We start from the raw sequence: 25080 nt of genomic DNA on the forward strand, positions 1-25080 counted from the left end.
TTGTAGTGTATGAAAGTAATATCGTTCGTTCATGTATCATGAATACAAAAAAAATATATATCGTTCATTTGTATAGAATAGATAAATAATTCAAAGAAGATTGTCATTTTAGCTGACCTATTATTCCCACTCCATCACTGTCCCAATAAATTAATCCTTAATTCTTCTTTTTATTTGTTTCAAACTTTTTATAGTTTGATTTTTTTAATCTTCCAAGTACTAAAATAACTCTGTAATGTCGGTGGCCGGTGAAGATAATACTCCATAATAGTAGTAAGAGATGATGAATAAGAGCATAATTGTAGATATTGTACTTTTAAAAATGTTTAAACATTGGTAACCTGTGTTGCACTCATTCGATCTCGAGATAAAAATGGTATAAGTAATTTCCTAAAATCAAATAAATAATCCACTGTTATCAAATGAGTTTCCTAATTATTAACCGTATGATTCTGTTGCAATTCCGTGAGCACGATTGTCGTGTCGTTCGAGTTTCGAGCTTATCATAAAAATAGATTTATGAAATTATTTATTTTCCAATTAATTGAAACAAAACAGGCACCGTCACGCTTTTCATCTGATGCGCATTTGAGCAGCATTGCTGCAGAGGCTGGACCCAAAACGACGACGAAAACGTCACGTGGCGCAGCACTAGTTGGCGTGCCGTCGCCGGCGCACGTTAGCTATCTTCCGGAACTGTTTTCGGTTAAGACAAAGGAAAGCTATGTCACAAAGGGATAAGAATACAAGCGCTGAAAGTAACAAAACCCCAAATTAAGGAAACAGTGCAGGATTTTTCCAGTTCCTCCCTTTAAATAGCAGCCAAAATCCCAAGGACAGAAATTATTGGTGCAAGGAAAACGTGAGCTAGCAATGGCGGTTTCGTTGTACGGCTTGCTTTGTTTGCTGTTGCTGACGACGACGTCCTTCTGTTTTGGCGCCAACGTGACGTACGATCACCGCGCGCTGGTGATAGACGGCAAGCGGAGGGTTCTCGTCTCCGGCTCCATCCACTACCCGCGCAGCACTCCTGATGTTAGTACGGAGCTCGCATTTTTCACGCAGTTTTATGAATGGAAATGTGATGTTTTCCTTTTTTGTTCAGATGTGGCCGGACTTGATACAGAAATCCAAAGACGGAGGATTGGATGTGATAGAGACTTACGTTTTCTGGAATTTGCACGAACCAGTTCGCGGCAAGGTGATTGCTCATCTTATTTTAGTTTTTATGTTTGTTAATTTAAGTTTCGATAAATGCGATTCTCTCTCTCTCTTCCTCTTTCTCGTAGTTGATCTGGCTTTGTGGTGCTTTTTCTCTGGCATGAATCATGATTATCCCTAACTTGGATGTAGTATGTTTTTGTTTAATGGAGAAAAGGGGGAAAGTGGAGTAATGACGAAGAAAGGCAAAGAATAAGTTTTTCTGATTTTCCCGTTTCTTGATCGAAAAGTAGTGAACTTTTTCAAGTTGATTATTTAGTAATGTGGTTGAGTCCGCGTTTTCAATCATTGTTGTTGGGGCTATTGATTAAGATTTGTTTTGATGAGTAAAAGTCAATTATGGGAAGTGTGAAAGGAAGAAATAATACTAATAGAGGAAAGTGAGGCTTACGGTTTGAAAGTGAACTTTGCAGTATGATTTTGAAGGCGAAAAGGATTTGGTGAAATTTGTGAAATTGGTGAAGGAGGCTGGTCTGTTTGTTCATCTACGAATAGGTCCCTATGTCTGTGCTGAATGGAATTATGGGTAACTTAAAATTTCTCTTCATTTATATCTTGGTTTTGTTAATGTATAAAAATGAGGAGATGGTTATACTGATTCATAGCTGAAATGAGAGCTGCTAATCTATTTTTGAACAGTGGATTTCCCGTTTGGCTGCATTTTATACCTGGAATCAAGCTCCGAACAGATAATGAGCCTTTCAAGGTTGCTATTCTCGCGTCGCTTTCTTTCATTTTGATTTGGCTGTAATTGTTGGTTGTTTCTGTGAACACTAGCATAACCTAAAATACAATGGATTAATGGGATATTGCAGGCTGAAATGAAGAGATTCACAGCCAAGATTGTGGACTTGATGAAACAAGAAAATCTGTATGCATCACAGGGAGGCCCCATAATTTTGTCTCAGGTTGAATGCTCTAAGAATCATGTTTTAGCATCTTTATAGCTATAAGTACTCAAGGATCTCATCTATGTGCAACATTTCAGATAGAAAATGAGTATGGAAATATTGATTCTGCTTATGGTGGTGGTGCGAAACCGTACATAACCTGGGCTGCAACAATGGCCACCTCACTGAATACAGGAGTGCCCTGGGTTATGTGCCAACAAAAAGATGCTCCCAATCCTATTGTAAGTTCTGGTTTTCATACTTCAATGGCTATTTCAGCAGATGATGAATCCAAGCTAATAAACTACATTCCCTCCTGAATAATACAGATTGACACTTGCAATGGGTTTTACTGTGACCAGTACACCCCAAATTCCAATAACAAGCCAAAAATGTGGACAGAAAACTGGAGCGGATGGTACAACTTTAGAAATGCTTGATCATTGTTAAACTGCATTGTGGTTCTTTGTTTAGTATCTTTGGGTTGTCTAACTTTTCCTGCATGTGTTGTTAATAAAACACCAGGTTCTCTTCATTCGGTGATCCTCTGCCATATAGACCTACAGAAGATGTTGCTTTTGCTGTTGCACGCTTTTACCAGCTCGGGGGAACCTTCCAGAACTATTACATGGTATAATATATAGTTGTCCTTTACATTGGATATATGCAAGAACTGTCATATGAATTGTATTGCATTTTTAACAGTACCACGGTGGGACTAACTTTGGTCGCTCGAGTGGTGGACCTTTCATTACAACAACCTATGATTATGATGCTCCAATTGATGAGTATGGTATGTCATTCCTTTGTTTAGTATCTGTTTCTGCACTACAACAAGTTTAGGTTGTAAAATTTGATGAGTTTCCAATAGCTATTAACAACAATGTCTAATATGACTCGGACAGCCAGAGAGTATATTTTTTCTCTTGTTTCAATGTAATATTTTCTGATATGGATTCATGAATGTGTATTGACTGCTCTGTTTTAGGCCTTCTGAGGCAACCAAAATGGGGTCACTTGAAAGATGTACACAAGTCTATAAAACTTTGTGAAGAGGCAATGGTGGAAACTGATCCAAAAACCACATCTCTCGGTTCAAATTTGGAGGTATAATAACATCTTCTCCCTACAAGGTTCTACTCAATAAGAAGCATGTCTCTCTTTCGAATCATCATTACGCTACTCTTGGCTCCAACTTCTTGTTCTGGTCTTTCTTTCTGTTTAAACAAGGCATATTTTCAATAGCATTTTATTCACAAATTTCTATGTCAGAATTAAAATTATTGCAACTTCTCCTGAAAATGCAATTTTCTTTCTCAGGCTACTGTATATAAAACAGAATCAGGAAAGTGTGCTGCTTTTCTTGCAAATGTTGGCACACAATCGGATGCCACAGTGAAGTTCAATGGAAATTCCTATAGTTTGCCTGCATGGTCTGTCAGCATCTTACCTGACTGCAAGAATGTGGTCCTCAATACTGCAAAAGTATGCATTGCAAGCCTTCATATTGCATTTCTCCTTTCCGACCATGAACCTTGAAAATTTGATACTTGAACTCCAAAGCAATTGAAATTTTAACCTTCAATGTTATAATATGTCTAATAAGTCACTAGCAGATTTCAGTCAGAAGCTAATGGCACCTTTACAAATAACAGATAAACTCAATGTCAACTGTTACAAAGTTCGTTCATCAGTCTTCAGAAGATGGTGCTACGGAAACAGATGCATTCTCAGGTTGGAGTTGGATCTACGAACCTGTAGGTATATCCAGTAATAATGCATTCACAAAACCTGGGCTACTGGAGCAAATAAACACAACTGCTGATCAAAGTGACTATCTTTGGTATTCTCTGAGGTATGTATGGGAGCTTTTCAAAAAAGATACACTGCCGTGTTTTAGATAAAGCTCTTAAATTCTTAACTTTTTTCGTGATTGTTTCAGCATTGAAACGAAAGGGGACGAGCCTTTTCTTGAAGACGGGTCTCAACCAGTCCTTCACGTGGATTCTCTAGGCCACGCACTTAATGTTTTTATCAATGGGAAAGTTGCAGGTGAAGTGACTAAAACTAAATGAACACTTCTACTTTTCCCCCCCTATGCTTCTGCTATTCCGTCTTCTTCACTGCTTGGGGCTTGCTGTATATTGTACAGGTAGTGGCAATGGGCGAAACAGTAACCCTAAAGTCTCATTAGATGTTCCTGTAAGCCTTGTTCCGGGAAAAAATAATATTGACCTCTTGAGTTCAACAGTGGGATTGCAGGTATATATACACAGAGTTATCAAAAATCTTACAAGAAGTTTTACCTAATTCAAATATTTTTTTGATTCCAGAACTATGGAGCATTCTTTGATTTGAAAGGTGCTGGAGTTACCGGGCCAGTCCAGTTAAAAGGCCTAAAGAATGGATCTATAGCTGATCTGTCCTCTCAGCAGTGGACATATCAGGTCATTTTTTTAAACATAGTATCAAAAGTAGTAGCTTATATGTTTGTTGGAATATACGACGTCCTATTTCATCATTATTAATCTCGTGTGGAATGCAGATTGGTCTAAAAGGGGAAGGGCTAGGCCTTTCAACTGGAAGCTCCTCACTTTGGGTGTCCCAGCCTGCTTTGCCCAAGAATCAACCACTGGTCTGGTACAAGGTACATTTTCACCATGATATCCTTATGCAGATAGGAAATACTACATAAAACAGCCTAGTATTTCAATGTGACCATGTTGAGGATATAATCTCAATAAAATATACTCTGTGTGATTCAGACGACTTTTGATGCCCCCTCCGGAAGCAGCCCGGTTGCATTGGACTTCACAGGACTGGGGAAGGGTGAGGCATGGGTAAATGGACAGAGCATTGGGCGTTATTGGCCTACTAATATTGCCTCAAACAATGGCTGCACCAACTCTTGCAATTACAGAGGTTCTTACAGCTCAAACAAATGTCTGAAAAACTGTGGGAAGCCTACTCAGCTGCTGTAAGAGCTTCTTTTATTTATAAAAAACTTTATTTATCATTTCTCCAAGTGTTCATAATGTTTGGTGTTTCAGCTACCACGTGCCCCGTTCGTGGCTAAAGCCAAGTGGAAACGTGCTAGTGTTGTTCGAGCAGGCAGGGGGAGATCCTACAAAGCTATCTTTTGCAACTAGAGAGGTGCAAAGCATATGCTCTCGCGTCTCAGATTCCCACCCGATTCCTGTGGAAATGTGGCCTGCAGACGAGGAAACGAGAAAAAGGGCAGGGCCAACTCTGTCCCTGGGTTGCCCTCATCCACATCAGGTCATATCTAAGATCAACTTCGCCAGCTTTGGAACTCCTCATGGATCGTGTGGGAGTTTCAGCCACGGCCGATGCAGCAGCAAAAGAGCTCTCTCCATTATTGAAAAGGTCTTGCTGATTTATTTTGGTCTCAAACTATGCTGATTATTTCTATGATGGTGTTTTGATTTGGTTATGTATATATCGCAGGCTTGCGTAGGATCAAGAAGCTGCAGCGTTCAAGTATCGGTAAATACGTTTGGCGATCCGTGTGCAGGAACTGCTAAAACCTTAGCTGTGGAAGCTTCTTGTGCATAGTCTGTTACAGAATGAAGTTGTTCAAACAATTATTGAAAGAATTAAATAAAAAAGGGCAGCCTTTTCTTAGTAGGAAATTGATCATAACTACTTATAATAATCGATCTTTAGTGCATAAATGCAAAGTGATATATGCAGTTATACGAGTTTTCTTGAATGAACAGCCATAGCCACTTCACTTGAAGAACTACTACTGTAATGGAGTATATTTTAAATTATTAAATATTATATTGTTTAATTTATTTACTTATATTTAAAAATATCATGCTATACATGATAAAAAAACAATAATAAAAAATAATTCTACTGAAAATGTATTATAAATGTACTATTGTTCTATTAGACAATAACAGGGGAATAACCAAAAAATATTATACACAAATAACCTTATTTGTATAAATGGGTTTGAAATTTTGAATAATGGTACCTAATGTAAACTTAAATGGGTTTGAAATTTTGAATAATGGTACCTAATGTAAACTTGTGCTAAACATCCACAAAAGTGGACTAGCGCCCGCCCTAGTGGTCGGGCGCTAGTCCACTATTGCAATCGGTGAGGACGAGCGCGGAGCAGACGAGAGGTCAGGCGTGAACTAATCGGCTAGCCGATCGCTGGCTGCCTATTATGCAGCGAGCGATCGACTAGCCGAATTTTATTTAATTTATTTAATTTTTTATTTATATTCTATATTTATAACTTATTGCACTTTATTTTTTTTTAATATTTGATAAACACCAAATAATTAAAATAAATTAATCGTATTTATCAATAATATTTGCTAGGCCTGGGGTATTGGCTAAGTTGTTACTCGGCTAGGTGGCAATGGCTAGATGGTGGGAAAAGTATGATGATATGGCAAAGAGAAATTTTTGGCCGGGCTCAACTTTAAGTTTTACTTAATTATTACCAAACCCGCGAAAACTCCATCTGCATTCTCCATGTCATTAACCTCTTGTTGACATTTCATCATACAGTTTCCCTGCGAGCCCCGATCCGACCTCAATCACCAATTCAGCCACCTCCACCGCCGTCGTACCATCTTCTACGGTTTCAACATCTTCTCACCTCAATCCATCATTGAACATAGCCATTCTTCATCACCTTCCCATCAACTAACTGAAATTCACCCCACTTCCTACAATGTTCGCTCCTCGCGGCAATAAATCTCAACTCATCCAACCCAATAAACGCTTTCTCTATAGTCTGTTCGGTCCAACCCAATCCAATAATTGCACTCCTTCGTCACCCACCTCCCACACCCTCTCAAATTCAACATTCTTGTCCCAATTACGCGGTAAACCACCTAAAAATGCAGTCTTGTTCAGAAACCTATCTGCTGCATCCCATTCTACGCGAATCTACAAAGGCCCGATATCAAGAACATTGAGGAGGAGAATCAAGAAGAGAGAGATAGCCGCGGCGAAACCCGTTCTAAACGAGTCTCTTTTCCAAGCAGCAAAATCCCAACTCCCACCGAGATTCACTCCTGAAGAGCTGCACGATGTCATAGCCTTACTTGAAGATCCGCTAGTTTGTTTCGAGCTTTTCAATTGGGCATCCCAGCAGCACAGATTCAGGCACAATGCGTTGACATTTCACATTACGATCAAGAAGCTCGGTGCAGCTAAAATGTACGAGGAGATGGATTGTGTCGTTAATCAGGTGCTAGCCGTTTCTTCTATTGCTTCCGAGCCCCTTTATAATAGCATGATTTACTACTTCACCGAAGCTCGGAAATTGGTTAGAGCTGTCAATATATTCAAGCGTATGTGTGATTGTAGGAAATTGGATAGCAGGCCAACTATAAGAACTTACAATATATTATTTGCTGCGCTTCTGAGCCGTGGAAAGAATTCTTACATTAATCATATGTATATGGAGACTATTCGAAGCTTGTTCAAGCAAATGGTGGATGCTGGGATTGAGCCTGATATTTTTTGTCTCAATTCTATGATCAAAGGATATGTGCTTTCACTTCATGTCAATGATGCACTTAGAATCTTTCACCAGATGGGCACGGCTTATGAATGCCAGCCAAACTCGTTTTCGTATGATTATTTGATTCATGGGCTGTGTGCACAAGGCCGAACGCTGAATGCTAGAGAGATTTGTGATAGGATGAAGAAAAGTGGTTTTGTGCCTAGCAGTAAATCGTATAACTCCCTTGTGAACTCATTGGCTCTCGAGGGGGAGGTTGATGAGGCTGTGAAGTTCTTGTGGGAGATGGCTGAGCACCAGAGGTGGGCTGATGTCATCACTTATAGAACTCTCTCGACTGAAATGTTACGACAGAGAGGGACTAGAGAGGCTTTGAGGTTCTTGGACCTGTTGCAAGAAAAGAAACTTGTAGATGGGCAGACATATCAAAAGATTGTGTATGAACTCGAAGATAACTCTCATTATGAAAATATATGATTTGTATTCAGGTAGATGGCTGGACCGGTTTTTTCTAATAACCGTTGTGTAAGTCCTCCTGTTCATATCGTGCTGAAAGAAAGAGGATCAATAAGTTTAGTTATGCCAGTACAGGCGTTCGAGTTTTGGTTTGTTCTGTATTTTTATTTATAGTTCAAGAATCAAGATAAATATATTGTGTTTGCTTTTTGGTCTGATACTCCTGAGAGTCTGAGAGTCTGACTACAACTTGCCTATTCTTCATCATCCATGGTTCTTATAATTGACATAATGTCAAAGGCCTATGTAGAAATGACTTGTGTTGCTAAGAGTTCATTTCTTAAGAATGGGACCAGTGGGATCAGTCTTTCTTCCTTGATGTTCTTTGTTGGGGTAACCGTGTAAGTTAGCTCTGATGATTCATGTGGCCGAAGCTAGTACAAATGAGGGCCATCAAACATTCACCATCGCAGTTGACCCTAAAAATTAATATGTCCTGTGAATCTGTGATTACAAACAAAATGACTGGAGAGAAAACGGCTGCTTAACTTTGTTATGTAAAAGGATAGAAAAAGAATTTAGCATAAAACTCACAACAGGTACATTGTCAAAGAGATTACAAAAGACAATTTAGCTGGTACAAATGAGGACCATCAAAAATTCGCAATAGCAGTTGAATACTAAAAGTTACTGTATTTTATGTCCTGTGATTACAAACAAAATGTAGAGAGCAAATGGCTGCTTAACTTTGTTTTTGAAAAAAATAGAAACAACAGATCCATCGTCTCGGCCATTTGATATATGCAAGAACTTGTCGTATGAATTGTATTGCATTTTAACAGTACCACGGTGGCACTAACTTTGGTCGCTCGAGTGGTGGACCTTTCATTACAACAACCTATGGTTGATGAGTATGGTATGTCATTCCTTTGTCTAATATGATACGGACAGCCAGAGAGTATAATTTTATCTCTTGTTTCAAAGCAATATTTTTTGATATGGATTCATGAATGTGTATTGACTGCTCTGTTTTAGGCCTTCTGAGGCAACCGAAATGGGGTCACTTGAAAGATGCACACAAGGCTATAAAACTTTGTGAAGAGGCAATGGTGGAAACTGATCCAAAAACCACATCTCTTGGTTCAAATTTGGAGGTATAACATCTTCTTCCTACAAGGTTCTACTCATTAAGAAGCATGCCTCTCTCTTTCGAATCATCATTACGCTACTCTTGCTCCAACTTCTTTTCTGGATCTTTGTTGCTGTTTTAACAAGGCATATTTTTATTCACAAATTTCTATGTTAGAATTAAGATTATTGCCACTTCTCCTGAAAATGTAATTTTCTGTCTCAGGCTACTGTATATAAAACAGAATCAGGAAGTGTGCTGCTTTTCTTGCAAATGTTGACACACAATCGGAATAAAATAAAGGGCAGCCTTTTCTTACTTGACATAGTTATTTAAAATCCTCGATCTTTATTAGTGCATAGAATGCGAAGTGATATATACAGCTGGCTATTAATATGGAGTAGGAGTTTTCATGAAGGAGCAGCCATAGCCCATAGCCATTATAGCCACTGTGCTTGGCTTTCTCCCTCCAACACAAATTAAGAAGATTACATACATATGCTACCAAAAGAGACTAATCTCATCTTAAACAAACAATCTTTTGTTTAACTTACCTAGCTCTCTTTTTTTTACGGCATTGACTTTGATTAAATAACTATTAACTTCAAGTTGATAATATATATATGAGGAGTAAAGATGGTGCAAGCAGACTTCCTTTACGGACATTGCGGAAAGTGGAAACATGATCCAGTCTTGTTGCCAAACGCATCGGCAAGTTGCACATATTCAACCATAAAAATATGTGTGAACTGTGAAGAAGGAGAAACGTTTGATCGCCAATTCTTCCGTCCTCACCACAGATATGCATGCTGTAATGCTCCTACTCTGACTTCTTCTATGGCCGCCGCCGCCAGAGGGAGGGAAAGAGGGGCAGCCCTAATTTTCACCTGCTCAAGATGGCTGGGTCTTAGAATTCAAGACATTCAATTGGTGGGATGCTTATGTCTAATTACTACATTCAGAATCAAGTCACTTATGTGCGTTACTAGTGTGGGTGTTGGATTTTGCATAAATTTCCAACTTTGAATCAACAAATTTACCAGATTCTAGTATGGAATATATAATGAACGAGATCGTTTTTTTTATATTTCATGTTACTCTGGTACATTGATGCACTTTCCAGAGCATGATCAAATATCATTTGCTTCATGTGAGAATTTGGCTCGTTGATTCAATTTTTTACTATAGATTCAAATTAATGATTTTATGTAAAATTTGAGAATTCTTTAGAGAAAATCATGTTATTTTTAAAAAAAATACCACAAAGTTATGCTAATTTTTAAGTACTACTGCTCTATGTCATTAACATATTACTCCCTTCGTCCCACTTTAGGAGTCCCAGTGGTTGAGTTCAATACGAGTTTTAAAAAATATAAAGAAAAGTTAGTGGAATGTGGGTCCTATTTATTTTATATTAGTTTTATAATAAAATATGAGTGGAAAAAGGTTAGTGGAATGTGGGGGCCAATACCACTAATGGAATATTCTAAACTTCTAAAGTAGGACACCCAAAAATGGTAAATCGGGACTCCTAAAGTGGGACAGATGGAGTAATATGTACTCCCCTCCATCAGCCACTAAATGTCTCATTTTTTCTTTTTCGTTCGTCCGCCAATAAATGTCTCATTTCACTTTTACCATATTTGTTAAATGGATCTTACATTCCACTAACTCATTCCACTCACATTTTATTATAAAACTAATATATAAAATAGTCCTCACATTCCACCAGCTTTTCTACTCATTTTACTTCATAAAATCAAACAATTTCTTAAAATCCGTGTTGATCAAATATGAGACATTTAATGGCGGACGAATGGATCAATACTCTATTTTGATCACTGAATGGAGTATAGTACTTTCAACATGTGTCAAATAAAAGAAAGAGAATTTCAATGTAGTATAGAGTAATAAATTGTATTGGTATATGTGTTATGATAAAATTGTTATCATGGAGTATATATTTAAACTCAATTTTTAAATTAAACTAGTATCACGCATGTGCTATATACAGATTAATATATTTTTAAAAAAGAAAACAGAGTATGGAATAAAAATGGATGGAAAGAAACTAAAAAGATAACTAAAAAGAAAAAAATACCAATAAGTTTATATAATATTAAAAACAAATACGATGTTGGATCAAAATTGATATATAAAAATGATGAAAAAAACAAAAAATATAATTTAAAAAATGTTAAGAAAAGAAAAATATAATTAATAAAATGAAAAGGAACGAAAACATAATTAAAAAGAATAAAATTAGCCAACCAAAGAAATTGGGGAAACCTCGAGCTCACTGAGCATGGTGTGGGATGATTCCATGGCGTCAAGCTTTAAGAATTCCTCTTATGATAATAGCAAAAATGGCATACTTGAGTTTATAAGCCAAGGAGGTAGTATTGGATTGGGCAAATAGAAATTTGTTTAAGTGCAAATTATTATAGTATGAAAACTTACAAACTTAATCAATAACCACCAACTACTAATGTAAATTTGGAAGTGAGAAAAATGCACACATGGTGGAGTTGCCCCACTAATTTTAATTTATAATTTTTTTTTAACTTTCCACTCACTCCACTCTTTTAAATTTCTCCAAAACTCCCTCAAAACTCCCCTTTTATATATTGTATAGATTAACGGTTTCAACTTTCAAAGTGAAAAAATTGAGAATCTAATAATCATTCAATATAATTTGGAAACCTTCAAAGTGAAAAAATTGAGAATCTAATAATCATTCAATATAATTTATACTCCTACATATCTCGGGAAAAAAAATATTGGTTCACAGTTAAGCACTTAAATACTAGTACCCAAAATTCTATAGAAACAAAGTAAGAAATGTACAAAAATCAATCTACTATTTTATTGAGTACTACTGTACAGATCAAAGTTAGTTTCCCCAAAACAATTTATCACATACACCCCAAAAGATATAGCTTCAGGTTGTTATGATGATCCTACAACATGACTCAAAGAGTTAGAAATGTCTCCTAACTACTAAACTTAATTAATTTAGCACTATAGAGACAGTATATCGAAATGTTCCCTTCTAAAATTAATTAGTTTTACACTATTGAGACATATATCAAATGTCTCATTTGATAACATAACATAATGTAAGTTTTCTACCATATTCGAAGTAAATAGAGACAACTAGAGTTCCCCTATATATAACCCCCACTGATATGTTTAAATTATAAATAAATGTCTCATCCTCATAAGATTAAGGAAACATGTTAATATTAGTTTCCTGCTAGCTATATCCTAGTACTTAGAAGACAGAGATAATTAATTGTCCCCCAAAATCGAAGACATGTATTCTCCAGAAATAATCTCCAAACTAATTACAGCCCGTTGTGACACAAGTAAAATCCTAGGAAGTGTATGTATACTATATGGACATAGAGGCATGAGCCAAAAACGATCCTATTTTATCACTTTGTTAATTTGAGTGATGCTATGCCTCTAAAAAAATGAAATATAATTATTTTTATATATTTCAATTTTGTAAAATAAAATCCAAAATTTTGGCATTTATAAAATTGAAACCTTAATTATTAGTATTAGTTCACATTAAAATAATTTAGTTCTAATTTGGTTTTAAATCGACACATTTTTTATCCTAAATTTTGAATGTTTCGGACGCGTTCAGTTTGGTTTTTAATGAAATTATAGACAAGTTGGTTTGATTGGAGTAAAATTTAAATCTATAATCGCATGCACACCCCAATTTCTACTATATACTTTTGCTCTATAAAAGCAATCGAAAGTAAAAGAAGGCAGTAGATTTTATTTATTCACATGGATATGATCAAACACACACAACACGTTTGGTTTTGACATGCATAAACTTGACGTAAAGATGCATCAATCCAAAAGTAAATGCTGTTTCGATTTCCTATCTCAGATCTCCTCCTTCTCTCCTCTGCACATTTTCTTGAGTGCTTCATAACTTAATTAACGCCACCGACATAAAGCTTGTTGTATTACTTAATTGTATACGATATTTAAAAAAAATATATATATTTTGTGTATTCAAAATGTAAAGGGTTTCATGTGATCAGACAATCTTATTTAATGAGAGAGACAATAAAAATATAATGAGAAGTTCCAAATTGTAGCGTTGGCTGAAATCGATCGTACGAATGAAATGTTGCATTATGAAGCAAATACAAAGTTACGTAAGAAACCCAACCAAGACTTTTATGCAAGAACATGTTTTAATAGTGTGTTTTATGAAGATTGAAACACAATTAATCAAAGCCAACCAGGAAACCACTGTATTTCTCGAATAGAATAGTATCAACTAAATATCACCATTACTTAAGCCGAAACCCACGCCCATTTATCTCCAACCTATAAATCCTTCCATTGATCAATTCGCTAAACACAATTAAATCTCTTAATTACTACTGCTACTTGAAAAATGGAGGCTAGGAAGCTCTACTTTCCGGTGGCTCTCCTCCTCCTCCTCCTCTTCATCTTCATCTCAGCTGCGGCGGCCCAAGGCAACAGCGGCAACAATGCCAACAAGCAGAAGAAGCCTCCTAACGACGCGGCCTCAACCAACTACGAAATGCTTGAGCCGCTGCCCAAGACCAACCAGGAACGCGCCTTCTGCCACGCAAGAGGCAAATGCCACTACAAGACCCTCACCTGCCCGCCCGAGTGCCCCCAGCGCAAGCCCAAGAAGAATAAGAAGAACAAAGGCTGCTTCGTCGACTGCAGCAGCAAGTGCGAGATCACCTGCAAATGTACGCTCTTATTTTCTTGTCCCACATCCACAAATTAGTAACCCTGACTCCTCTATAAATGACCAGTCATTTATAGAGGAGTCAGGACTCCCTAATAATTGAAGTTTATAATAAAAGTATATATATATTTTATCAGGGAGGAGGCCTAAGTGCAACGGCTTCGGTGCCCTGTGCTACGACCCACGCTTTGTTGGTGGGGACGGAGTGATGTTCTACTTCCACGGCTCCAAGGGCAGCGACTTCGCCATTGTCTCTGACCACAACCTCCACATCAATGCGCACCTCATCGGCGCCAGGCCGGCGGGGCGCACCCGCGACTACACGTGGGTGCAGGCGCTCGCTGTAATGTTCGACGCCCACACCCTCGTGATCGCGGCCAAGAAGGTCGCCCACTGGGACGACCGCACTGACGCGCTGGCTGTCAAGTGGGACGGCCAGTCTGTGGCTGTCCCGACAGAGGGGGATGCGGAGTGGAGGACCAGCAGCGGTAGCGGTAGCGGGAGAGAGGTGGTGGTTGAGAGGACTGACGATGTCAACACGGTGAGAGTGACGGTAGCGGGGCTGGTGGAGATCGACGTTAGGGTTACCCCCATCGGCGAGGAGGAAAATAGGGTTCATAACTACCAGCTGCCTAGCGACGATGCATTCGCGCATCTTGAGACGCAGTTTAGGTTTGCGAATTTGTCTGATCGTGTCGAGGGCATCCTTGGAGTTACGTACCGGCCTGGGTATGTCAGTCCGGCCAAGAAGGGGGTGCTGATGCCAGTGGTCGGAGGCGAGGATAAGTACTATGTGCCATCGTTGTACTCGCCTTCCTGCAAACTCTGTATTTTCTCCAGACCACCTTCATCACCACTTGTTGAAGTAGCATGATTGCTTGTTGCATATAAATAAATTGTGTGAATTTTTGTAATTTGTTTGGATAACAAGCTGTGTTTGCTTGGTTGATTGTTGTGTTTGTTTCTGAGTTTGATGTACAATAATTGTTGCATAAATAGCAACGTGTATTTCTTATTTATGTGTGTATATACATGGCCCAGAGTGCTATTTTATTTACATGGGATTAATAAAGTTATTTGATTGAGAATTTGAGTTGAACATGTACAATAAAACAAGATATTAGATTAGATATCATAAAGTTCCAACTCCCATAAAACCTTATTGACAACAAAAGTAAAATCTATGTAATAGATTTCCAGAAAGGGTCAAATTCCGCATAGATGTTTGTGGAGCTTCTTGGTGTGGAAAATAGTAAAGATTGCTATTTGAGAGCGCAATGAACTACTTGGGCTAAATCATCCTTAAGCCGATCAATATAAACTACTAAAACAATTTACAAAGAGATATATTTTGTGGCGGTGAGCCCGGGCCCGATCTATCTTTGACAAATTTGACAAGGAAACACGCACCTTTTTGTCCTTGTTAGTAATGAATGATCGGGAGCTCATACTTTTGTGGATCGAGGAGGCTTAGATTGTCGGAGGACAATGCCGTGCTACTTGATGCTTCTTGGCTGTCTTCATCCAGCATCTTCAAGAAATAGCTGTGCCTGCACAGTGAAATTGTACGGTCAAGCAACTGAATAATTAAATGCAGAAAAACACAAAGCACAAAACAGACCATCTGGTATCTGCAGTTAACTCTGGATGAAAAGCAGTTGCTAGCAACGTTCCCTGCTTTACAGCAACGATGACCTTCTTTTCAGCTACAGCTGCTTCCTGGGGTATCATATAGTAATTGATGTTAAAATTTGAAGCTATGCATCAAAAGAAACTTATTAGAAACATATTGCGCTGGATTCTTTATTTTATAAAATGCAGAGGCCAACTGAAGAAATAAGAAGAAGACCAAGCATTTTCACATACTTCAGAGCTTAAATCTCATTGAAAACACTATTGTTTGAAGTCAAATCCAATGGTTAGGTAGCAACTAAACACTTTCTCGTAATCATAAACATATTACGTTCTACAGAATTACCAGAGTGTGAAGAGGATGGTTGATTTCATAATATTGATCATTGCACATATATTATATAGCTATATAGAAGAAAGTTTAAAGTTCTATACCACCCCATCACATTCCCTCAAGGAGGGGAAAACAATAGAAAGAGTAAATCAGCATTAAAATTGGTCAATATGAAGCCTGAAAAAGTGGTGTAATGTCCAAAAAAGTAGTAAATCTAGACACCTTGGTGTGCAAGTGCTAACCACCAGGTTACAGCCGGTTTTTCCATACTGTCACACACATACCCAGAAAAATTGTAGTCTGCAGTGATCATATGTTCCACCAGTAAAGTAAAGGTACTAAGGCTAAGATTAAGACTCTTAACAGATATTTTGCAGGAAAAGGGAAAGATCGTACAGGATAAACAAGCAGAAAAGATTCAAGTGAGAGCGCAAGAGGATTGACCTCTAAACTTTCAGAAGCATCACGTTTAGCAGGTCTATCAGATGGATGAAGAACTTCAGCCAATACTTGCACCTCTGGACCTACTTCAAGGATCCCTGGAGCACGAATAAACACACCTCGGAAGCTTGGGGGACCTCCTTCTTTGGCCACAATCTCAGGAACCGAGAGCTCTGCCTCAAAGCTTTGTATCTAAAAAGTTTCATGCGGATTATAAAATGATAATTGACTGTTGTCAAAGTGCTGGAAAAGTAAGGATGAATGAGCAGTTGAGACATATAACTGTGATAGGAGCATTCTTGGTTACAACCTTGCAGATTTACTTACCCTTAAGGGCACTTATGACGAAAGTACACTATAATATCTATTCTTTAATTTTGCATACTTGGTTTCAGAGAATCAAAATTGAAATAAACTATCTTCAAGAGGCTTATAAGTAAAGTCCCCCAAGTTTACAACGTATTTCCTCTAATTTTGACCAAATAACAGTACAAAGTACAAACTTCTTGATTAGTATACTATAATAATCTTATAATATAGTATCATCCAACCGCTTTAGACATTGTCTAAATAACATCTAACAAGATAAAAAAAAAATATCCTATTAATATGTAAGAAACTTAAATGTTTTAATGGACATTAGCAACGGATGACGGATGTACAGAACTGAGGAAAATGCAACTCATATCGTACCTGACTGCCAAAGAAGTTTCGATGAACTGTACAGTTAAGGCCACCAATAAGTTCCTGTCCACCAGTTTTTTGCCCTGCAATATATATGACATTTATGCAAAACCAACATGTAAAAGACATTATTTTGAAGTATGTAAACAAAATATAGACTCGAGATTTAGAAGATTGGACGCATGAATCTCAGAGATGTTTGCATAATCATACTTTTACAGAAAAAAGGTGACATAATGATACTGATCAGTAATTACATACCAACAGCTTTGTCAGCCAAAAAGATAAGGCCAGCACAGGTTCCCCAAACTGGATTTCCCATTTTCACAAATTCCCTTAGTGCAGGAAACTGCAGCAAGAACCAAATTAGCACAAAGATATACTCCACCATACAATCAGCATAACACAACACTGAACATCCAGAACTATAGGAAACAGTTCAGATTACAGCAAAGTTCTAAGAACCAGGAAGAAAGACGTATATTAGCAGTTCAAATACCAAGAAACACAACACTTATAGACTTGATGCAGCCTTAAAATATCCTTTTCTTTGTTCATGTTTGAATAAACATCACCAGACATATCATCTCTACTCAAGAAAAAAAGAGAAACAAACGTATATTTCCCACAGAAGGTTCTGAGCTAGAAGATGTAGCAAAACCAGTAACTTCCATGATTTGGAAGAAATCATGTAAAACAGAGACCTAGAACTGGATTCGGAATGTGTAAGACACACCACAAGCAAAGACTAGCTTCACTTACAATCAAAGAACTTGGACAAAAAAAATGCAGAGATGCCCTCTGAGTTGTGTATTGAATTCATATACTACTAACCCAGCTTTATTTTCTGAAATCGCCTTATTTTAAGCCAGAATCCAAAAACCTATAAACAATAAAGAGAGATCTATCCACAAGGCGAGATTTTTATCCGGGTATGAGGATTGAATTGGTCTACTTGTTTCACTACGGTTAACTCAGTAGTAGCTTTGCTCATAATCTTTACCAAACACAACCAAACGCATCCTCTTGCAATTAAAACACACAAGTTTATAGCTTTCCGAGAGAGGGAGAGAGAGCATACGAGGTTATGGTACTCGGCAAGCTTGGCCATGGTGGTGCTTTCGCCGCCAGGGATGATGAGGGCCCGGACGCTCTGCAGCTGCTCAGGTTTCCTCACCTCCACCCCCTTCACGCCCAACCTTCTCAGCACTGCAATACCACAATCATTAAATCGGAAGCCATACGAGTAAAGTGTTGAAGAAAAGAGGTATTAAATCAGCAGACCCACCCGCAATGTGTTCGTTGAAAGACCCCTGTAGAGCAAGAACGCCAACAACCATCTTAGCTGAAGCTGGCCACACAAGACGAGACGCTACGACTACGAGCAACGCCTGTGTTGCCAATTGCGGTGAAGAATCGTGTCAGACTCTTGCTTCACTCAAATATATTGATGATTTATGAATTTATGATTCGAAAAAGCCATTATATGCGAGCCAAAATTGCCTTCATCATTAGTCCGCCGCCTCCATAGCCACTTTTGGGCCCACAACGCACTGCTAAGATGGGCCATGGCCCAATAAGCAGACATAAAATGGATCATCTAATGCAAATCCTACGCCCATCTCCTATTCCACTCCTCACAAACATAAAAAATAATGATGGGTTTATTGCTCATGTTTGTAAGAGATGAAACAGGAGATGGTGGAAATCTCCTATTCCACTCCTCACAAACATAAAAAATAATGATGGGTTTATTGCTCATGTTTGTAAGAGATGAAACAGGAGATGGTGGAAGATTTGCATTGGGTAATCTCCACTGAGGTTATGTGGGTTTAGAACATTTCATTGTAGCAGGTTGGAAATTTTCTAACATATGCTTTTTGAGTTTTGAAGTGTTTTATTCAAGGCATTAACTCATGAATCATGACATAACTAGGTTTTGGGAGGCCTAATAATTGAATATATTTTTTTATGTAATGCAACTACATTTGTGAGTCTCAAGTGTTTTAAAAATGCTACACTGTTGTTAGTTAGGACACCTCGTAGTATTTGAGGTTTTTACAAAAAATCGCCACACATGTGGATTCTGCCAGCAAATGCTTTTCAAAAAGGTTTGTCAAGAAAAAAATACATAGGTAAATTCCGTCCGTTTTTATTCAAAGGTGTCAAAAATACATAGGTAAATTATGAATTTATTCTGTAAAAAAATAAAAATAGATAGAGATATTTTTGTAACATAGGAATGCCATATTTGTGTAGTGAAAACAATAGTGTTGAAAGTAGAGCATGATAGTGAGATTTAACATAGATCATCAATGTTTGGGACGGACAGATTGTTAGAATGCGAAAAGGAAATCAAACTGATTTTCATTAAAGCTGTTTACAATCCACTAATCATTTTCCAACCCACTCACTCGCTAATCTACCATAACTTTGCATTTAAACATTCTCTTATTATCAGATGCCAAACTTTATTTTATTTTTTCAAATTTTTTGATGTAACAATTTTCATCCTAAACTTTCTATCCACACATATCTCTCCCTCCTATGACCTCGTACCAATTGAATTTATCGTGAAATAACCACAAAACTGTGCTAACATCTGCATTTTCGTAAGCCCCTTATTGAACACAAGAAATTTCATATTTTTCGGTAGAATTAGATTGTTCTGGGTTAGGGCTTCTTTTTGTTGGATACAACACAGGTACAAATCGGCAATTGAAAAGAGAGTTTAATTTCCAATGATAATTGGATTTCAGGCTATTTACTTTTGCGTGGGTGTCGTTTTGTGGATATCTGGATACAACTCCTTTGTCATTTCCTTAATTTGACCTGAATTTAATTAGATTATTCTTGTTGTACGACTATTACTTTTTTTAATTAAAGTTTTGCGTTTAATTTTTCTTTGAAGAGAATAAAGGTCAAGGTGTCGTTGGCACAACAAGGCAAAAATTGAGGGCTAAGCCTGCACTAGTTTTCTAGTTTTGTAACTCATGAGAATAATTGAGCTGGACACTTTGCTATGTTGGCTTTGAATTGCAATGGGATTGGCTCCATTAACTGTTTCTTTCATTTCTCTGAATGGCATCCTCTGGAATAGCATAGCTGATCGCCCCATCGATACCCACTTCAATATTTCATATACACACAAGAAAAGGCAAGTCTTTGAAATGTCTGTTCAAAAGGTTAATGGCACATAGCTTCTACAATTTTAAATTATTCTACAATTTGAATTAGAGTGCTTTCCTGTTTCATTTCTAAATCTGAGGTCACTCAAGCAACATGTCAAGTTTTGATTTTTGATACCCTTTCCCTATTTCTGCAGGTTTGACTATCGAGTTTATTAGTTTTCAGTTAAATTTAAATTCGGGCTAGATTGTTGTTATTGCAAATGGACTGTTGTGGGTGTTTTGGTTTCTCTTCGAGGAAGCCAAAGAAGGCAGAGAGACCCTGTAGAGGGAAGCCCCACGGTACTTCACAGGAGTCCTTGTTGGATGATGATGATGTAGAAGATGAGGATGACGATTTCTATAATGGAGATATGACGGAAACTGATGAATATGATTTCCTGAGCCCAAGGAAGCGCTCTGAGGAGATCTTGATGTCCCTGCTGGAAAATGGATTGGTTTGCAGGGAGTTTCTTGTTAAGGAAACCAACACTTTGCTACGCTCCCAGGTGAGTTGTAGAAAATATGTATGTTGCATAAGCAAAAGGTTTATTTGTAGCGGAGTAAAAGTTTAGAAACTTGATAAGAAAAAATAGTGTGTCATGTGTGTTGTATGAAGTAATGCTAGTCAAGTCTTCGTGAACAATACTTTCTTTAATAGAAGGAGAGTGTTCCAAACGATATTGACTATCATTATGCCAGGATGATGATGGGAACAAGACAATCAATGAATATGTGCGTGAACATAAGATTGGTTCTGGCAGCTATGGGAAAGTGGTATGTATTTTGCTCTAGGTATTTTCCAATAAGTATTTGGTTTTTGGAAATGTAACATGTAATCTTACCTCTTCGGGAATGTTTAGGTTCTCTATCGAAGCCGTGTTGATGGAAAACATTATGCCATAAAGGTAATATCTTCTGGCATGTTTTTTAATCCTGTAGATGTTTGTATCAACTAAATCCTTGAAGCTTTGGTTGTTAAAATGGTTCTCTGCTATTGGGTTTTATTGGGGGAATATTTGACCTTCTACCTACAGAATTACTATAGTTTTGGATGTTTTGTTGCAGGTATTTAACCCATAGCCATTCTAGCAAAAGCAAGACTTGTTGCTTCAGACGTTATTGATGCCATTTTGCAAAATAAAAATCATTTTAAGAAATTGCTACTAATTCACATCATTACCGACTATACTCAATCCATGTGAACAGGCCTTTCACAAATCTCATTTGTTGAAGCTACGAGTTGCGCCTTCTGAGACTGCCATGACCGATGTTTATCGTGAGGTATTTGATACTTTATTGTGGCCACCAGATTTTGTTGATTTTCCTGTTTTCTTTTTTTCTAATCCTATATTATAGAATATTTTGCACGCTTTCGGTTAAAAAAAATCTTTAAATTTGCATCTATAGTGTTTGCTTACGAGACCATTAACTAGTTACATAATGCTAAATCATCAAAATAATGTTTTCATTATGACATGTGATGCCCATGTTTTTACTCAATCAATTCACATCTCTTTATTTAATTTGACTCTCCTTTAATAATGGTTGTTTATTTTTATCTTTATTGTTGCAGATAATTTTGAACATGTAGTTGATCATCCTATTCCTTTAATTTATTGCCATGATCGGCTTGTTCCATTTTAGTTGTTTGTTCATACTTATAATCACATGTTTTCAGGTCTTAATCATGAAAGTGTTGAGTCATCCTAATATAGTCAATCTGGTGGAAGTTATAGATGACCCAATAACAGATCACTTCTATATGGGTATTTTGCCATTACTTTATTTTATTGTTATTCTACTCCTGCTAACTTGACTTCTATAACTTGACGTCATAACAATTTGTTTCAGTTCTTGAATATGTAGAAGAAAAATGGATTTGTGAGGATATTGGTCCTTCATGTGCTCTAGGGGAAGATACTGCACGGAAGTATTTACGTGACGTAGTTTCTGGATTGATGTATCTTCATGCTCATGTATGTTACTAATGCCACTTCTTACAATATTCATAATTTGATTGGATTCACTTCTGAACCTCTAATTTTCCACTTCTCAACTGTTATAGTATATTACGTGACACTGTTTATGCATCTTGAGTTGTAAAATATTGTGTTATTTGGCATCATAATATAGCAGGGATTCCTAAAATATGTGATTTTTTCATATAATTTATTTAACCTCTCTTACTGTCTTTCACATTATTATGTAAACAGTAAGAGATCAATATAAACAAGAAACTTCTTAATGTTTTTACTATTTATCATAGGCATCAACTTTTTCGTTAGTCTAAAGCCATGGTGATATTCATCAACCTCATGCAAGATGTTAATTGTTAAGACTCCTATTGATCTTATATACAAAGAAGGTTTCACTTATTTTGATCTTGTGCATAAAACAACAAAAATTGAAAAATTAGTTGAGTCTTTGTACTCCACATCAATTGAGAAATTGCTAGCGTACTTTGCCTTCAGTTCTATATGCAATTAACTCTTCTCATAATGTGTGCATTATGACTTCCCCCCTCAACTCTTCCCACTTGGGTTAGTTGTTACTCTTCATTTTTCTTTAAAAGGTAACTATGTTGTTACTTCATCAGTTCCCATTAGAAGTCCCATTTTTTATCGTGCGGGTTTTAAGAAATTGTTTGACTTTGTAAATAAAAGTGGCAGAAAAAATTAGTGGAATGTGGGGTCTATTTTCCAGAAATAGTAAAAGTGAAATGAGACATATAATATATATGATGTCCTTGTATAAAGCTTGTATTAAATGAGGATGTGTTATGCCTTTAAAACTGCACTTAGAAATTGTTTTTATAGGCTTTTATTTATTCTATTTTTTTATGTGTGGTTTACCAGAATTAACTGACATGTTATTTTACTGTTTGATCTGACAGAACATAGTGCATGGAGACATTAAACCTGATAATTTATTAATTACTAGTTTTGGCACAGTTAAGATTGGTGACTTCAGCGTCAGCCAGGTTGTTGAGGTAAGAGAATGTTACTAGCCATCCTCATTGGTTTCATTATTTATATACGAAGTACTATGATTTTCATCACTTGGATCCATGAGTTCGCATGTTTCATATTTTTAATTTTTTGCAAGAATATAAGTATGAACATGTTGAGTCATTTACACACTAATTATTATCACAATTGTTGAATAAAATTTCTTAAATATTTAATGTTAGTATGTACTCACTAATTTTTGGGGTATCATTACCTATAGAAATAAACAAGTAATTTTTTTCCATAGGATGATAATGATGAGCTCCGTCGTTCTCCTGGAACTCCTGTATTTACAGCGCCTGAGTGTTGCTTAGGTCTGTCTTTTTAAAAACAATCTTGATACCAGATGTTTTTTCCATCTTATTGTAACCAATCTACCTTTCTTGTAAAATTAGGTGTAACCTATAGTGGAAAACTTGCTGACACTTGGGCTGTTGGAGTTACGTTGTACTGTTATATTATGGGGAACTACCCATTTCTAGGGGAGACTCTCCAAGACACCTATGACAAGGTGCATGAGTCTATTGCTTCAATATTGATATGTCTCTAATCTATCTGTTTTCTAACTTCAATGTTGCCTCTTTCAGATAGTGAATAACCCGTTGTTGTTTCCTGATGACCTGAATCCCCTATTGAGAGACCTACTCGAGGGTCTTCTTTGCAAAGGTTAGTCAGCTTCGGTTCCATTTTCATATTTTTGGACACTTTTGGATAATCAATTCCATCACTTCTTTCCAACTTATCACTTTGATATGCAGATCCAAAGCAGAGGATAACACTGGAGGCTGTTGCTTGTCATCCTTGGGTCGTTAGAGATGATGGGCCAATGCCTTACCACTTGTGCTGGTGCAAGTACGGTAGGCTGCAGGCAACAGAGGCAGCCTCCGAGGAGAGAGGAGAGGACACCAACTCAACTGATGTGCTGATTGGATCTTGTTTATTGTAGAATTTAGGCACTGTGGCATTTCTCTTCCGTTATATGATTACTGGACAAAACCAAAATCAGCTTGTACAAGAAATGAGTTGAAAAAGGCATTTGAAGAGTTAAACCGGTTAAAAACACTTATATAAGGTTGGTACTTTGATGTGAAAGAAACTTGACGCCTTTTTTTTCTGATAGAATATTTATATATTTCTTCCTCCATGTTATCTTGAATTGTTAGCAATAATGGGATTCTTTCTTCCGTGGTGGTCGACCAGTCGGCAACTCTCGTCCGGCATCTTTGAACACATTGTCGAATTACGAGCGGGCATGTTCCGGTGGCTTGTTGCATGAGAGTGTGTGAATGATAATAGTGCATGAGCCATGTCCCATTTGCTAAATTTCATCGAAAAAGGGCGGATTTGAAAAAATTACACAAAATCTAAAAGTTTGTACACCATCCGTCCCACAAACAGTTGATTAATTTATTTCTTTACTCTCGTTTTATCTCTTTTATTTTATTTTAATTCAATAAATATTATTTTAAATTCTATTTTCAAAAGAAATCAATCATTTACAACATGATGAAAGAAGTAAATTAATAAATTTTGAAATTGAGTGAACAGTAAAAAATTGTCATAATTTGGTGATACGTTCATATTGCATTATTACCCCTGATTTAACCACCATACGTTCATATAACGACCCAATCCAATAAGGTCTAACCCGAACCCGTCCTACTACCTTCAAATCCAAACACGACCCGCACTCGACATGAACCCGCTATCGACACGATATAATATGGGCTGACACGACACGATAACGACCCGAACATGATATTACATGATTAAAACCTGATATTACACGATTAAACATTAATTTTTAACCTAATTTACACAATTAAAATTCATTTTATACAATT

General features: G+C 37.0%; 5 protein-coding genes across 16 annotated transcripts; 4 read left to right on the plus strand and 1 right to left on the minus strand.

Annotated features, from left to right (window-relative positions):
• The first annotated feature begins 518 nt into the window (after window positions 1-518).
• On the plus strand, window positions 519-5756 carry BGAL8 (beta-galactosidase 8). The gene is made up of 19 exons (XM_048083205.2): window positions 519-1035; window positions 1106-1201; window positions 1635-1747; window positions 1861-1927; window positions 2037-2129; window positions 2210-2353; window positions 2441-2529; window positions 2637-2742; window positions 2817-2904; window positions 3100-3218; window positions 3432-3596; window positions 3767-3966; window positions 4054-4163; window positions 4264-4373; window positions 4445-4558; window positions 4657-4758; window positions 4877-5088; window positions 5162-5498; window positions 5580-5756. The coding sequence occupies exons 1-19, from the start codon at window positions 874-876 to the stop codon at window positions 5685-5687; spliced, it is 2535 nt and encodes an 844-aa protein (XP_047939162.1). The 5' UTR covers window positions 519-873; the 3' UTR covers window positions 5688-5756.
• Window positions 5757-6593: 837 nt separating this feature from the next.
• LOC125186761 (pentatricopeptide repeat-containing protein At2g27800, mitochondrial-like) lies at window positions 6594-8285 on the plus strand. Its single transcript, XM_048083206.2, has one exon. It carries the CDS (start codon window positions 6829-6831, stop codon window positions 8101-8103), a length of 1275 nt encoding a protein of 424 aa, XP_047939163.1. The 5' UTR covers window positions 6594-6828; the 3' UTR covers window positions 8104-8285.
• A 5334-nt stretch (window positions 8286-13619) lies between these two features.
• On the plus strand, window positions 13620-15060 carry LOC125189205 (uncharacterized). Its single transcript, XM_048086479.2, has 2 exons — window positions 13620-13968; window positions 14105-15060. The coding sequence occupies exons 1-2, from the start codon at window positions 13641-13643 to the stop codon at window positions 14839-14841; spliced, it is 1065 nt and encodes a 354-aa protein (XP_047942436.1). The 5' UTR covers window positions 13620-13640; the 3' UTR covers window positions 14842-15060.
• A 10-nt stretch (window positions 15061-15070) lies between these two features.
• On the minus strand, window positions 15071-18522 carry PDX2 (pyridoxine biosynthesis 2). Its single transcript, XM_048086480.2, has 7 exons — window positions 18347-18522; window positions 18140-18267; window positions 17320-17407; window positions 17068-17141; window positions 16378-16566; window positions 15589-15686; window positions 15071-15517 (listed from the first exon to the last, which is right to left on the minus strand). Exons 1-7 carry the CDS (start codon window positions 18396-18398, stop codon window positions 15391-15393), a joined length of 756 nt encoding a protein of 251 aa, XP_047942437.1. The 5' UTR covers window positions 18399-18522; the 3' UTR covers window positions 15071-15390.
• A 913-nt stretch (window positions 18523-19435) lies between these two features.
• On the plus strand, window positions 19436-24332 carry LOC125186648 (serine/threonine-protein kinase GRIK1-like). 12 transcript variants are annotated; one of them, XM_089059622.1, is made up of 13 exons: window positions 19436-19762; window positions 19970-20243; window positions 20489-20734; window positions 20928-21002; window positions 21089-21133; window positions 21435-21509; window positions 21907-21994; window positions 22080-22204; window positions 23122-23217; window positions 23484-23550; window positions 23632-23747; window positions 23824-23902; window positions 23995-24332. In XM_089059622.1, exons 2-13 carry the CDS (start codon window positions 20100-20102, stop codon window positions 24180-24182), a joined length of 1344 nt encoding a protein of 447 aa, XP_088915748.1. In that variant the 5' UTR covers window positions 19436-19762; window positions 19970-20099; the 3' UTR covers window positions 24183-24332. The 12 variants fall into 12 exon arrangements, with proteins under 12 accessions (XP_088915748.1, XP_088915749.1, XP_088915750.1 ...); XM_089059623.1 differs by having other exon boundaries at window positions 19436-19670; XM_089059624.1 differs by having other exon boundaries at window positions 19437-19762; window positions 19970-20219.
• The last annotated feature ends 748 nt before the right edge of the window (window positions 24333-25080 follow it).

Source organism: Salvia hispanica, chromosome 5 (assembly GCF_029641045.1).
Source record: "Salvia hispanica isolate PSC_SH4W2 chromosome 5, Shi_PSC_v1, whole genome shotgun sequence".
Classification (NCBI taxonomy): domain Eukaryota; kingdom Viridiplantae; phylum Streptophyta; class Magnoliopsida; order Lamiales; family Lamiaceae; genus Salvia; species Salvia hispanica.